This window comes from Brassica napus, chromosome A3 (assembly GCF_020379485.1).
Source record: "Brassica napus cultivar Da-Ae chromosome A3, Da-Ae, whole genome shotgun sequence".
NCBI classification, from domain to species: Eukaryota; Viridiplantae; Streptophyta; class Magnoliopsida; order Brassicales; family Brassicaceae; genus Brassica; species Brassica napus.
This window is the reverse complement of record NC_063436.1, coordinates 25,236,738-25,252,294: the sequence shown is the minus strand read 5'-3', so window position 1 is coordinate 25,252,294 and position 15,557 is coordinate 25,236,738. Positions and strand designations below refer to the sequence as shown.

At 35.2% G+C, this 15,557-nt stretch overlaps 2 protein-coding genes and 1 non-coding gene across 3 annotated transcripts; 2 read left to right on the top strand and 1 right to left on the bottom strand.

The window, feature by feature from the left end:
- Positions 1 to 5,038: 5,038 nt before the first annotated feature.
- LOC106358007 (isoleucine--tRNA ligase, cytoplasmic-like) lies at positions 5,039 to 10,887 on the top strand. Its single transcript, XM_048762596.1, has 21 exons — positions 5,039 to 6,220; positions 6,304 to 6,417; positions 6,496 to 6,593; positions 6,832 to 6,913; positions 7,026 to 7,184; positions 7,267 to 7,490; positions 7,692 to 7,851; positions 7,961 to 8,044; positions 8,150 to 8,359; positions 8,449 to 8,574; positions 8,673 to 8,810; positions 8,880 to 8,986; positions 9,082 to 9,145; positions 9,313 to 9,401; positions 9,486 to 9,627; positions 9,702 to 9,765; positions 9,861 to 9,928; positions 10,104 to 10,226; positions 10,319 to 10,384; positions 10,467 to 10,578; positions 10,691 to 10,887. Exons 1-20 carry the CDS (start codon positions 5,132 to 5,134, stop codon positions 10,551 to 10,553), a joined length of 3,294 nt encoding a protein of 1,097 aa, XP_048618553.1. The 5' UTR covers positions 5,039 to 5,131; the 3' UTR covers positions 10,554 to 10,578; positions 10,691 to 10,887.
- A 139-nt stretch (positions 10,888 to 11,026) lies between these two features.
- Positions 11,027 to 13,551, bottom strand: LOC125589914. The gene is made up of 5 exons (XM_048762606.1): positions 13,009 to 13,551; positions 11,942 to 12,394; positions 11,546 to 11,849; positions 11,345 to 11,470; positions 11,027 to 11,255 (listed from the first exon to the last, which is right to left on the bottom strand). The coding sequence occupies exons 1-5, from the start codon at positions 13,435 to 13,437 to the stop codon at positions 11,242 to 11,244; spliced, it is 1,326 nt and encodes a 441-aa protein (XP_048618563.1). The 5' UTR covers positions 13,438 to 13,551; the 3' UTR covers positions 11,027 to 11,241.
- TRNAY-GUA lies at positions 12,455 to 12,540 on the top strand. Its single transcript is given in 2 exon segments — positions 12,455 to 12,491; positions 12,505 to 12,540. It is a non-coding gene; the product is annotated as a tRNA-Tyr (tRNA).
- Positions 13,552 to 15,557: the final 2,006 nt, after the last annotated feature.

The window sequence follows — 15,557 nt, the reverse complement described above, 5'->3', positions numbered from 1 at the left end:
AGTTGTGTTTTGAACATGCGAACCAAGAGTAATAATGCGGATGGTTACCAGCTGTGCTGTAAGCAACTCTTGCAAAAAAATTGGCCTCTAAAACTTTTATCCGATTTTTGGCCCCAAGCAAATGATCTACCAGCCTCTGTTCATGCACGGCTCTGTTTAAAACTTGTGATAATTTTTTATGTGTTCAAGCTTCATAGCTTCGTAAAGCTTCTAGGTTTGTGCTTTTTTGGTATGTTTTTTTTGAAAATAAAATGTTTATTTTATAGAAACGACAAAAAGTCTTTTTTTTTTTCTTTCAAAATTCGCTTTTTTTTTTCTTTTGTTGTTGTTGTTGTTGTTGTTATTGTTGTTTTTGTGTGTGTAGGACATGGATTCTATTAGCGGTAATGGAGTTGATCTTGAGTCAGCAAATGGGAGTGGGGGGTTGCGGACGCACTGCCTCCTCCTCCGCCGATCATACCTCCCATTGTGGAGCCAGTGCGGGTTAAAACTGAAGTTGTTGAGAAGAAAAACCTGAGAGTCCCTATGGCTCGTCTTGGGTTTGGACTAAAGGGTCAGAAGATACCACTCTTGACTAACCATTTCAAAGTCAATGTTGCGAATCTTCATGAATATTTTCACCAATACAATGTACGTGTTCATACTACTCATACTACTGTCATGTTCATTTCATCTAATGATGTATAACCAGTGTAATTACTTGTGATCTTGAACAAGTGGCGCTCTTCTATTATGATGGGCATCCTGTTGAACAGAAAGGAGTTGGAAGAAAATTCCTTGACAAAATTCATGAGATTTACCACTCCGAGCTTGATGCAAACGGTTTGCATATGATGGAGAACTTTTTTTTTTGGCTAAATAGGTTGACAAGAATTTGATGATTGAAGTAAAAGACTTCATTGTACAAGGTTGATCATATTCTTCTTTTACACTTCTATTTGGCTCTATTTGCTATTAAATGTGGTTGGACGATTTCTATGTATTTGCAAGTGATGCGTAATTTATAATGTAATCTGTTTGACTTAGACTGAGAACCGACATTAACAAAAATGCCGTATCACAACGTGGTGTTAATTTAAACGTTATGATTTAAAGGGTTAAATTAACATGTAACTTAAAATAATAAATATTTTTCTATGGAAGCACATTTTTTATCCATTTTTAATTTTTTGTATTGAATATAAATCCACTTTCGTTAAACCAATTTAAATAATAAATCAGTCAACATAATGAAATGCAATTAGGCTCAAGACTTTGAAAAATAACGAGATTAAACTAAACTAAATTTTGACAAAAGAAATAATCACGCGCTTTGAAAGCGCGGATCAAAATCTAGTATTTTATTAAAACAAAATCACTCAACTTTTCCATATGTAATATTATTAATAAACTATCCTTATAAATTTTATTTTAGTAACACAACATGTCAAGACACTATATTTTTTACCAGCGTTGAATATATCACAAATATTTTGAAGATTTATGATTAATTAATCAGTTCAAAATTTAACTAAACAATTTGGCTTATTTTTCGCTTATGTTTTGCTTATTTTTGCATATATTTTTAACATGTTATAAACTGAAACATACTTATTTAATTATAAACATATGATATGGGACATAATGCATAGCAAGTGTGAGAGAATGAGAAGCAGCTAGAAACCTTCTAACAGAAATCGTTTTTTTCCTCGAACTAAACAAAACAAATCTTTAGTATTTGCTAATGTTCTGTCGAATTAATTATTGATATACAATGCATGTCGGGCAAATGGACATCCATCAAATAGTATTTTCTACTTTTTGTGTGATATTTTTGTAAGTGGAATTTATTTAACGTAATTAAACATAAAAAATTCATGATCATATAATCGTCACAGGCAGTCTTCTTTGAAGTATCCTTCTCAAAAACTCTTTTTTTTTTAAAGTTGTTTTGGTTGTGTTTGTGTTTGTGTGTGTGAGAGAGAGAAATATGTCATATGCCCTTTATATAGTAAGACCCCTCGTACATTAACCAAAACATAAATAAAAGAATCCATGCTAATATCTACTTCATTTTACTGCCTATGTTCACATATGTATGGACGAGTAACAATAAATTCAATTTCTATATGATTGAATTTCATAATATTTTAAATGTATACTATTAAAATAGAAGTACAAATAAGTAATTAAATAAACATATCTTTGCATAACCCTATGTCCAGTGGAGTGACAGTTTACCCTTGAAGAGACTGAGGAGTAGAATGACAAAATGTTGCAAGGTTGAAGAAAAGGCTATAAAAAAGATGCTTCAGGCATACCGGACAATCTTTCAATAGCGATGAAGAAAGGTCAGACAGTAATTTCGTTCTCTAACTTTTGTCTATATTAAAATTGTGTATGTGTCAGAGGTTGACTCCGCTGTGTTTATCTTTTCTTAGGCGGCGATGGAAATAAGTCTACTGATGAGTCTCTTGATGTGGAAGATGACAAGACTACTGATGAAGAAGGTGGCGAGAAAGTTAATATGCCAAATCCCTACATATAAAGAAAGCTGGTGAGCTAGGAAGAGGAACACAAATATCTAAAGAAATAAGAGATGGTAGAAGATTTTGGGAGGAGATATTGATCTCTTTCTTGTTTCTCCTGTTTTAAACCATTATGACTACCGGAGTAGTAAGTTTTTAACCCAATGTTCCTTTCCTAAACTCAAATCTTATGATAATATTTTCTTGTTTAAGTGTTCTGAAATTAAGTCGAACCTAGTTTAATGTATGTTTTCTTAATTAACACACAATTTGTTAGCCCAAACACGCTACATTTTGTAAGTCCAATAAAAAAAATTTAAACCATGCATTTTTTGTGCAATTATCCTTTTCAACATCACCAGATGAAGAAGCTGGTGATGATTAGACTTTTTTTCTTTCTTTTGTCGGGTATTTTGTTCTTGGCTTGAAGCAGTTCCAGTGTTCATCAGCCTGTCCTGCTTAATTATTACAATTGATTTCCCAAGCTACGACTGAGAGTTTCTGCCACTACTTTTAAACAAGTCTCCAAATTTACAGACTCTTGTCATCAATGTAATTACCGAAAACCACACCCTTGAAAGTTACTTTAATGGGACAAGCTCTAAATCTCTAACTTTGTTTCAGGGTCCAATGCAAGCTGATAATGCTGAACGAGAGTATGGATTTTCACCCGTGAAAGTACTGAAGATAACTGAGTATGGAGGAGAAGTTGAAGAACTTGAGCAAATGAAGCTTTTCCTAGAGAAACTAACATGTCTTGAGCTTGTCAAAGTTAATGTTTATGCAATAACCGACAAGGAAAAGGCTAGGATCACCAGTGATCTACTAATGCTTCCCAGATCGTCCATGTGCAAGCTCCATATCAAGTTTTGTGAGAAAGCAAGACCCAAATTTAATAGGGAAAGAAGACTATTAAGTTAATGAATGAAGTTATTTAAACTCTGATAAGTCAGTTTGTGTGCACAATTGTTTTGTCTTCTATTGTGTGAATGTCAACAATGTACTCATACCTTTATTTTAAAATAACCATTTTCTCTATATGTTTTCCTCCATAATAGTGTTATTTTTTAAATATGAGAAATTAAATCCTATTGAGGAGAGTTGTCTCCTCATTGCCTCTTCTCTGTGAAATGCATACACAAGAGCTAACGCGTTCACTCTTGTGTCCGGTGTCATCTCAGCAACAAGTGCCTTTACAAAAAAAAAATGGACATTGTGAGCCAGAAATGTTGCAACATCGTTTTGACGTAACATTTTATTTAGACTTGTGAGTCCGAAATTTTATTCGATGTCAATTTATTGACTCTAATATTTTATTTATAGAAAATATTTAATTTAATATTAACGCTATTTAAGTTTTAGTGAATGTAATTTTTGTATTTATGAAATTATTTTGTAGTATCTAAAAAATAACAGTTATACTTATTTGATTATTTGATGTCAATTTATTAACTCTAACATTCTATTTCTAGAAAATATTTAATTTAATATGAAAGCTTATTTAAGTTTTAGCCAATGTAAGTATTTTTATTAATTTATGAAATGATTTTGTAGTATCTAAAAAATAACAGTTATACTTATTTGATGTCAATTTATTAACTCTACCATTTTATTTCTAGAAAATATTTAATTTAATATATATGAAGGCTTATTTAAGTTTTAGAGAATGTACGTTTTTTATTTATGAAATGATTTTGTAGTATCTAAAAAATAACAGTTATACTTATTTGATTATTTGATGTCAATTTATTAACTCTAACATTCTATTTCTAGAAAATATTTAATTTAATATGAAAGCTTATTTAAGTTTTAGCCAATGTAAGTATTTTTATTAATTTATGAAATGATTTTGTAGTATCTAAAAAATAACAGTTATACTTATTTGATGTCAATTTATTAACTCTACCATTTTATTTCTAGAAAATATTTAATTTAATATATATGAAGGCTTATTTAAGTTTTAGAGAATGTACGTTTTTTATTTATGAAATGATTTTGTAGTATCTAAAAATAACAGTTATACTTATATTTTTGCATAAGTTATTTGAGTGTTTTAGTTTTTTTTTAAAGATTAGTAAAAGTTGTTAAAAAATATAATCTAATGTTTTTTGTTTGGACACAAGATTAATTATTGTATTGTTTGGAAACATAAATAATACTATAATATTGTTTACATAATTATCTTAATATAGTTTTAGTTTTTTATTAAGCAGTAGTGACATTTTAAGTAATATTAAAAATTAGAGCTCGATCGGCGCGTACGTCCGGATGTTAGTTTTTATTTTTTATAAATTGTTTAGTGATATTCTTAAACACATAAATTATTTATCTAATTTTAGGTTCCTAAAAACTTACCCAGAGTCGGAAGAATCCAATTTGAAACATCTTTTAATGTTAAAATCCAAAAACCTAACATATACCCAGATATTATTTCGTATTTTAGTTTTAGTAGAATAGATAGAAATGTTACGTGAAACAGGAAAACACGTAACGCCCAAGCTATATATATTAAGACAAGTCAGCCGAATTAGATTTGGTGCCTCCGCAAAAAAAAAGAAACCCTATTTTCTCTCCGTTTCTACTGCGAAATCGTCAAGTCTCCTCTCTCTGCCGCAACAGCAGCCATGGAAGAAGTAGTCGAAGGGAAGGAGTTCTCATTTCCTCTCGAGGAAGAGAAAGTCCTCTCCTTCTGGACTCAGATCGATGCCTTCAAAACACAGCTCAGACGAACTGAGCATCTCCCCGAATACATCTTCTACGACGGTCCTCCTTTCGCCACCGGTCTCCCTCACTACGGCCACATCCTCGCCGGCACCATCAAGGACATCGTGACTCGCTACCAGACCATGACGGGCCACCACGTCACGCGTCGCTTCGGGTGGGACTGTCATGGCCTCCCCATCGAGAACTTGATTGATAAGAAGTTTGGTATCAAGTTGAAATCCCAAGTGCTTGAGATGGGGATTGATAACTATAACGAGGAGTGTAGGAGCGTCGTGGATCTCTACGTGGAGGAGTGGGAGAAGGTGATCACTAGGAGTGGGCGTTGGATTGATTTCAAGAAGGACTATAAGACGATGGATCTGTCGTTCATGGAGAGTGTTTGGTGGGTTTTTGCTCAGCTTTTTGATAAGAATCTTATCTACAAAGGCTTCAAGGTTATGCCTTATAGTACTGGACTCAAGACGCCCTTGTCTAGCTCAGAAGCGAAAGGGACCTACAAGAACGTTTCGGATCCTGAGGCTATGGTGACGTTCCCAGTCCTTGGGGATGAAGATAATGCTGCTTTCGTGGCGTGGACTACTACTCCGTGGACTCTTCCTTGCAATCTGGCTTTGTGTGTCAATCCCGAGTTTGTTTATCTCAAGGTTCGTAACAAGCACAATGGGAGAGTCTACGTGGTTGCTGAACCTCGCCTCTCAGCTCTTCCCAGCTTTGCTAATGCTGCTGCTGATACCAAGAAAGCCAACAAAGGTGGTGACAGTGCGGCTGCTGATTCTTATGAGATTTTGGAGAAGTTTGATGGAGCTTCCCTTGTTGGGAAGAAGTACGAACCTTTGTTTGACTACTTTAGTGATTTCTCAAGTGTGGCCTTTCGAGTAGTAGCAGATGATTATGTCACTGATGGCAGTGGTACTGGCATCGTCCACTGTGCTCCTGCCTTTGGTGAAGATGATTACCGTGTTTGTCTTGAGAACAACATCGTTGAAAAGGTTTTTTTTTTTTACTACACATTCTCCTTATCTCTACTCTTCTAAGCTCTCTTTATCTCATAATGGTAAATGTTGAATTTCAGGGTGAGGGACTAGTTGTGGCTGTTGATGAGGATGGGTTGTTTACTGAGAGGATTACCCATTTCTTTGGCCGCTATGTCAAAGATGCAGACAAGGACATCATTGAAGCCGTGAAGGTGAGTATTGATTTGCATTTGGATTATTAATTTTAAGCCGCTTCTTATTGTTAATTTATATATTTCTTGTTATCTCAGGCCAAAGGCAGACTTGTTAAAACTGGGAGCTTTACTCACGAATATCCATTTTGCCCTCGATCAGACACTCCTCTCCTAAATAGAGCCCTTCCCAGTTGGTATGCTTCTTGCTTCGTATGAGCTTAACAGCTAAGGTCTTGGTTGTTGCATTGAGTTTGCTTAAGAGATTATCATTATTTTTTTTATCTCTGTATTTTTTGACAGTTCATTGCCAAACTATTTAGGATATCTTAATTTCCATGTTTTCATTTCCATATTGTATTTATTTCAATAAGTAGTGAACATCAGATCGTTATGGTCAAGGATGCTGAAGTTTGTTTGTGTTTGACCTGTCAGGTTTATGCGGGTGGATGAGCAGCTGAAGGAACAGCTGTTAGAAAACACCAAAGAGACGCACTGGGTTCCTAGTCATGTGAAGGTCAGTGGAAGAAGGATCAATACTCTATAATATACATTACAAGTTTAGCAGCTTTAGTTAATGAAGCTATTCTAATACCTTCTTCTTGATTGACCTCCCCTGCCCAACTCAGGACAAACGCTTTCACAATTGGCTTGAAAACGCAAGGGATTGGTGTATTAGCCGAAGTAGATTTTGGGGCACGCCTCTACCTATATGGATCAGTGATGATGGTGAGGAAGTTGTTGTCATGGATTCTGTCGACAAGCTTGAAAAGCTCTCTGGTGTCAAGGTCACTCTTCTTTTGTTTTGTTTTGTTTGTCATATCTTTCTCCTTCAACTACTTGTCTCATTTTGCCTTTCTGATGAAGCAGGTCTTTGATCTACATCGTCACCATATTGATCAAATTACAATCCCATCTAGTCGTGGGCCTGAGTTTGGTGTGCTCCGTCGTGTAGAAGACGTTTTTGATTGTTGGTTTGAGAGTGGGTCAATGCCTTATGCCTACATCCATTATCCTTTTGAAAACAAGGAGCTTTTCGAGAAGAACTTCCCTGGTGATTTTGTGGCTGAAGGGCTTGATCAGACTCGTGGATGGTATGTGAAACTTGCATCTCTTAACTATCCTCAATTACTCTACTTAAATAAAGTAATGAGTCGAGGCTAATGGAAGGTGTTAGTTATTATTAGTATAAAGAAAACGTGATTTTAGAAGTGTATTGAAAGAAAAAAAAAATATTGTTTTGTCTGCTTTGTAGACAGTTAATAACATCTTAACTGCTGGTTTGGCATATACAGGTTTTATACTCTTATGGTGCTATCGACTGCACTATTTGGAAAGCCAGCATTTCGAAATCTGATTTGCAATGGTCTTGTGCTTGCTGAGGATGGAAAAAAGATGAGTAAGAGTGAAAAGAATTATCCGCCTCCTCTGGAAGTCATAGATGAGTATGGAGCTGTAAGTTTTCTTCCCTGTAATATGCTTTTTTAAAACTTATATATCTTCTATTAGTTATGGAAAATCTTGGCGTCATTAATTAGTAACTTTATGTTGTGAACGCTGACAGGATGCTGTGCGATTGTACCTCATAAACTCTCCGGTCGTACGCGCTGAGCCACTACGCTTCAGAAAGGAAGGAGTACTTGGTGTTGTGAGTAATCTTGGTTGTTAATTTTTATTGCTCTCCATATTTGAGCAGAGATCCAATCCATTGTTTGTCTGAACTGTTTTGGTCTCTGTATGGGGGGATCACTAGGTCAAAGATGTATTTCTTCCATGGTACAATGCATACAGATTCCTTGTTCAGAATGCAAAGAGGCTTGAGATTGAGGGTTCTGGACCGTTTGTTCCTACTGATCTAGCTACTTTACGGTCATCAAACGTTCTCGATCAGTGGATTCACTCAGCTACCCAGAGTCTTGTTTGTTTTGTCCGCCAGGAGATGGATGCTTATCGGCTTTATACTGTAAGCTACTTACATGTCTTTTTCAGCATGAGGTGGTGTCTATACTAGAAAACAAGTTATCACATCTTCTTTTTCTTTTCTTTCTTCAGGTTGTTCCTTATCTTTTGAAGTTCCTCGACAATCTCACTAACATATATGTTAGATTCAACCGCAAGAGGTTAAAAGGCCGTACAGGAGAAGATGATTGTCACATTGCTCTTTCAACTCTATACAATGTATGTATATATAGTAAATAGTTGTGGGAATACTATGGTGACATATTATTTGAACATTTGTGTAATGACTAATTAAATAATTGTGTGTGGATTTTCAGGTGCTCCTCACTTCTTGCAAAGTGATGACCCCTTTTACACCTTTCTTCACTGAGACGTTATACCAGAATCTGCGGAAAGCATGTGAAGGTTCTGAGGAAAGCATTCATTACTGCAGTTTTCCGGAAGCGGATGGAACGGTAATACTGAAGTCCATATCTCTGTAACATATGATTTGTCTGACTTTTTGTTTATCTGAAATTAACCAGAGAGTGGAGAGGAGGATTGAGCAAAGTGTTACAAGGATGATGACAGTCATTGATCTTGCTCGGAACATTCGTGAGCGTCACAAGCTGCCCTTGAAAACTCCACTAAAGTGAGTGTTGAACTTTATCACTATTTTGGTTTGCAGCATCTGTTTGGTTAGCCTATACTGAACAAAGTAACACATGCTTATCCTTGTTGTATCAGGGAAATCACTGTGGTTCATCCAGATGCAGATTTCTTGGATGACATAACTGGAAAATTAAGAGAGGTCTGTGGTGTATCTTCTTGAAGTTCTTTTTTTTTTAAATTTATTATGCATATATAAAATATCTACAAGTAATTTTTGAGATTGTTAATGTAATCAGCAAAACATGTCTCTACAGTTATTTTGTATCTCTTGATAGTCAAGTAATATTTTGATTTTCCTTTTTGCAGTATGTCTTGGAAGAGCTTAACGTAAGATCTCTTGTGACATGCAATGATACTCTAAAGTATGCGTCTCTAAAAGCAGAACCAGATTTCAGGTTTGGTCAAGTTTTTCTTCCTACTTTTGAACCTTTTGTGCTCAATGTAGAAAGCAATTTTGATTTATTCATATTGCTCTATAGTGTATTGGGAAAACGGCTTGGGAAGTCAATGAGGCTTATTGCAAAAGAAGTTAAAGAAATGTCTCAGCAAGATATCTTAAGTTTCGAGGAGGCCGGAAAAGTCACTATTGCTGGACACACACTGGTGCTAACAGATATCAAGGTATCTCTCTCATCCTATGCTTTTCTCTTAGAGTGAAGAATAAGCTGACACTTTTTGTCTCATGTGTTGTTCAGATTGTCAGGGTTTTCAAACGTCCGGATGGTTTGAAAGATACGGAGATTGATGCAAATGGAGATGGTACGGGATTACCTTTTGTCTATTTTTTGTTTAATACTTTAATCTCTACTGTCAATGATATAACATGTAATATGTTGCTTTCGTTAATGATGCAGGTGATGTTTTGGTGCTTTTGGATCTACGACCAGATGATTCGCTGTATGAAGCAGGTGTTGCTCGTGAGGTAAAATAACAATTCCGTAATATGCCTAATTAAAAGATGAAACTGTAGGAAAAAAATACATTTTCTTATAAGAATGTTGTTGTTATATAATATCGCTGTCCCTTTTTCTGTTGTAATCAATTTTACGATGTTGTGCTTATGAGCTGTTCTTTCCCTGTGTGTTATATATATATAGATTGTCAATAGGGTCCAAAAACTACGGAAGAAGTCAGGTCTGGAACCAACAGACGTTGTGGAAGTGTACATTGAATCATTGGACAAGGATGAATCTGTTCTACAACAAGTTCTGAGCTCTCAGGTAACTGCGTTTGTTCGTTTCAATTTCCAGCTTGTCAGGTACACTGCTATAATAGTAAGAGAATATCTTATCGTTCATCTTTTTGTGGGCAGGAACAATACATCAAGGATACAATTGGTTCATCTTTTCTTCCGCCTACGTCGATGCCATCTCATGCAGTAAGTCATCATCATCATCATCAACACTCCTTGCACGCCTGCGCTAATAAGTCAGAAACGTAATGTATGTTATTTTGTGCAGGTGATATTATCTGACGAGAGTTTCCAAAACGTTTCAAAGCTGTCGTTTAAGATTAGCTTGGCTCGTCCGGCTTTGAAGTTCAACTAAGATACCATTCTTGCCTTGTGTTCAGGTGAGTCACCATTTAAATATCACAAATAATAACTGTTGATTTTCTTTGATGAACCCTAAGATTGTTGTTGTGCCTAAATCATTTTTCTATTTTTATTGTCTTGTATGAGCAGATAACTATAAGCTGCGTACTTGTTGAGCACGACCAACTCATGAGAACCCAATCCCTATGTCGCACCATCCATCATTTTTTTGTTGCTACAAGTCTTTAGTACTTCGTTTCCTTTTGCAACCCTATGACTTTTGTGGATCTCATTTACTACTTATGAGTAATGATGTTTTACGACTGCTGGTAATTATCATTTTCTGACTACAAATTGAGCAGTCGACATCAAAAACATATTGCGATATTTATTCATCATTCTACACTCGAAAGCATACATATTAGAGTTAACTAGTAACTTAAGTCGATACATGTATTTACTTGAACTCAGAACGAATCAGACAAGAGAAAAAGAAAACAAATTAATATATCATATCATCACGTACATGTTTTGTATCTATGAATAGTTTGCCATATCTCCTTACATGTAATCAAACAAAACAGGAGGAAGAGAGACTTATCACCATGCACCACCATAAATAACTCCCTACAGTTTTCCGTCATATCTTCGAGAGAAAACATCATGCCAAAAACCATTCACTCATATATTTATAGTGTTATTCATGGTAGGTTCACTGTCAAGAAACCAAAGACAAGATAAAAAAAAGAGAGTTACAAATTGTTTATAACATAAGAAAACAGAGCGGTTACTAAGCCAATATACCGATAGTTTTATTGAGTAACCATAGAAGAAGAGCAAGTTCAACGCCGAAAATCGTATGTAACCATGATCTATCCACAAGGAATCCATACACGGTGATCCCAGCTTTGTTGTTCTCTAGATATGTCACTGCAATACATAACAATCAACAAGTATAAATTCAAGTTTATATCTAATTAATGCATAGAAATATTTGTTTCTTACCTAGGGCTTGACGTTTTTGATAAGAAATTGTATTGGCGTAGCTGGGATGAATCTTGGTATTAGCAAGATCATCGTCTCCTTCTCCTTCTTCATCATCAGATGTTGTATCAAGATGCAATGGTGTACTGTGGGACTCAACCATTGAACCTGTAGGAGTTTCGCAATCAAGATGATCGAACGAGTCTACCGTGGCGCACACGTTCCATTTAGCTGCAAGGCTTGTTACAGATTGAGCTTTGTGAGTTATCTTCGTTGCACTTCTCAAACATATAAATACTCCTGTAACCAAACACAACGAACATAACTGTAATAAAAACATATACAAACACACACGTTGGTTAGTATTAGTAATATAACAAATATAGAGAATCTTGTTGTACTTAAAGAAACACTTACCGCAAGCTCGCCAACTTCATAGATATTAACTGCAACACTAGCTCTCGTGGTGGTAAGCAATGCCATGAACTGAGTACCGGTAACAAGAATCAAAGACGAGAGAATGAATCTCCTGAAACGATGACTAACGATCCTCAAATTACGACGGATCTTTTGATGCTCGGCGAGAGCTACGCCAACGTCAGCGATCTCAGAGGAGAAGCAGCGTGCGAAGTCATTGAGACGAAGAGTCTGGAGATGACAAGTGATTTGGTAGAGGATACAGACGGTGATGAAGATGGCGTTACGGTAAAGCCAAGAAGAGAGCTGGAGAGTGCATGCGAGGGCGTTGCTTAGAACAGGGTTGATGAAGTAAGGGATCTGGTTAGAGCCGGAGATGTACCACCAGATTCTGTAGATGGCTTCGAGTGTTAGTGATGGGAGGACGAAGATCATTAGGCGTCTCGTTGATCGCTGTATCATGAAGATAGACAGAATATAATTAGTTAATGTAAATCATGAACTATACAACATCCGACCTTAGCTCAGTTGGTAGAGCGGAAGACTGTAGTCTGTGACAGCAAATCTTTAGGTCGCTGGTTCGATTCCGGCAGGTCGGAATATTATTTTACTTTTTTGAGTTTTTCAAAATTATTTTGTTTTCTAAAGCCGTACAAAAAGGGAAATTGTCGGCCAGAAATTAGAAAAAAAAAGGAATTGTTCTGCGACAAATATAAAGATTCTTTCCTGGTCAATGACTTTTTTTCAGATATATTTTATTGATTGTTTTCAATTATTTCACGTATTTTGAAAGAAAATTACCAAAAGATTCACATATTGAATGATTTAAATATAATTAATCTAACATTTTAAATAGTATATGTTTATTTTTAAAAAATGTTAGTGAATGATTGTCGTTGCGTTTACTATGATCTACAATTTAAAAAATGAGAGTGGAAATTAAAAAAAACTAATAAATACATCATTTGGTAAAGCTTCTCGGTTTCTTGCAAAAAGATCAATTCAAGAACAATGTTTGACCGGTTTAAAAAATAATTAACAAACACAGGGGAAGAGGAGGTTCGAACCTGAATCTCGGCTTCGTATTCGATTCTAACCTTGTCGCTCACATCCCATAGCTTATCAAGAAACAGAAACTTCCGCATCCCGAACTTCCTCGACCAGTAGGAGAGACTAACGAACGAGATTCCCGCAAAAAGCGAAAGCGACAGCTGTACCACGGCGTCGTACGGTCGTCGGTGGTGGAAATCGCAGTCGGAGCAGACGAGGAGGAAGTGGGAGATCAACGGAGCGCCGACGACTAGAAGGAAGAAAACGGACCACGAGATCAGAGCTGTGCCGCGGCTCGACTGGTCGAACCAGAGCACGATGCTCAGGAAGGTGAATCGTGATGCTGGAAACTCCGGCGGTTTGTTGTTGATCGTGATCGCGCTTTGTCGCGACTCCACCGGGAGTAGAAGCTCCCGAGATCCTTGAACCGATGATCCGTTCTCCATGGAAGGTATGGTACTTTCAGAGATTTTTTTAGGGTCAAATCAAAGTGAGAGGGGAAAAAGGCAGAACATAAAAGTCGCGTTTTCTGGTTTTGTAATAAGTCACCTGACTTATGTTTAAATACTACAAGTGTTTATATATAAATTTATAAATTTAAAACACATGTATTAACATATCAGTTATATTTATTTTATTAATTTTCAGATATTATGTGGTTTCATTATTTTTGGCTGATAGTTCTTGGAAAGGGTGATATTTTCTTTTTAACTTCGGTTTGATATTTAAAATAATGATTAATAAGGGTTTAGTGGAGTGGAGTTGTGTATAATGGTCATTATGGTGACAATAATAAAATGATGTAACAATTTATTTATTAGGTGTTTACTGTCGGGATTTGACTCTGTATGACTTTTCAGTTGGCGACTACTTTCCAGCTGAATTGGTAAAAAATAAAATAAAATTGGCTGATAACAAAAAGAAATTGTCAAAAATACTAGTTAACAGAAAAAAAGAGACATGAGATATTAATTTTCAATTTTGAAGACCCGTCAGTTTTTAATTAAATTTATTTGAGATGAACTTAACTTAGACTTGAATGTTTCTCAATTGTCTGGCTAAAAACAGTATGGGCTGAAGTGTTTTTTTTTTACTTATTGTTGTCTTTGAAAGGTTCAGGGACATTCATCGAGTTCAAGCAACGAATTAAAGAGCCAAATATGAAGAGAAAGTTGTGGTGGACCAGTCCTTTAACGCCGAAGACCTTTTCCTGGTAAAGATAGAACGAATTGAAGAGCCAAATATGAGTTCTTTAATTAGCTCTGGAGTCATGGATCATCAAGCTTGACCCTCAGATACTTGACACATTGTACCGTGACTGAACCTATGCAAGGTTCTTTGTTCTTGCAAACAATTCTTAGAGGTGTCTTACTTTGGTAAGGGCAGCCGTTTGTGGTTATAATTCCTCATTACTCTTCCAAACAACTTATAGCGTAGTATTAAAGGATGTCACTAGGCTTGTTTTTCCACAAGACATTAATATTGTGAGAGTTGAAATATGTTAAGAAGAACAACGACATAATACTGTTTGGTGACATAATTCATATCCAACCTCAATAAATAAATAAAAGCCAGTTTGTAATAATAAAAAAAATGAGCTGAACTAGCCTAAACAATCGTCCAGCTAAAACCAAATCAGCCATGATATGTTCGTTGACCCCAAAGTTTGTATTTTTCTTTTATAGATAATGTACACAAAGCTATTTGTTACAAATCCTACGAATATAAATATTATTTAGTGATTTTATGAAAGCTTATTATTATTTTTATTAAAATTTTAAAAACATGAAACAGACTAAACTGTTTTGAGGACTTACAAAATTCTATCAAAAAGTCTGATTCGTATAACTGGTAAAAAAACATGTAAAACTATTATGTTTAAATATAAAGATTTTTCGTGGCTGAAAAATACAATTATAATAATAATCTATATATTTTTTAAAAAAATTTATTTTAAAATAATATAGTTATATATTATCCAAAATTAAATTATTAATTAATAAATATTATTTAATATTTATATTAGTTCTTTAGATAATAATTCATTTTAGAATTATTTTTACTTTTAAAAATTTGTGGATATATTCGTTGCGATGATCCGCAACTCATTCTTCATATGAAAATGAAATAATCAATCTAAGCCTTTTTTTCAAAAAAAGAAGAAGAAAGAAATAATCAATCTGTACTCTTATTTCAAGTATTTAAAATATGATAGATCCATCGACGATGAGATCGGTGGGTGGCGGATAGTTGGAAATGCTAGTTACTTTGGTGATGACGTGTCTCAACCTTTGGGTCTCAGCCCATAAGTTATTATATGCCCAGAACATAAACCGGGTCGGATCATTTGACATAGTCGGATCCTATTTGGTTGGCAAATTCTCCGACCGCAATTCTATTTGGTTTTATCATTGTCAATACTCATTTGATGATGATCCATCTTTTTCCAAAATCACACAACATATTTCAGTGATTTTTACACTTTGGAATTTATTTATTTTTAACAGAGGAGCTGAAGAATTCGCCTGCACCTGATATAGCAGTTATGTATTACACCGGAAGTGAC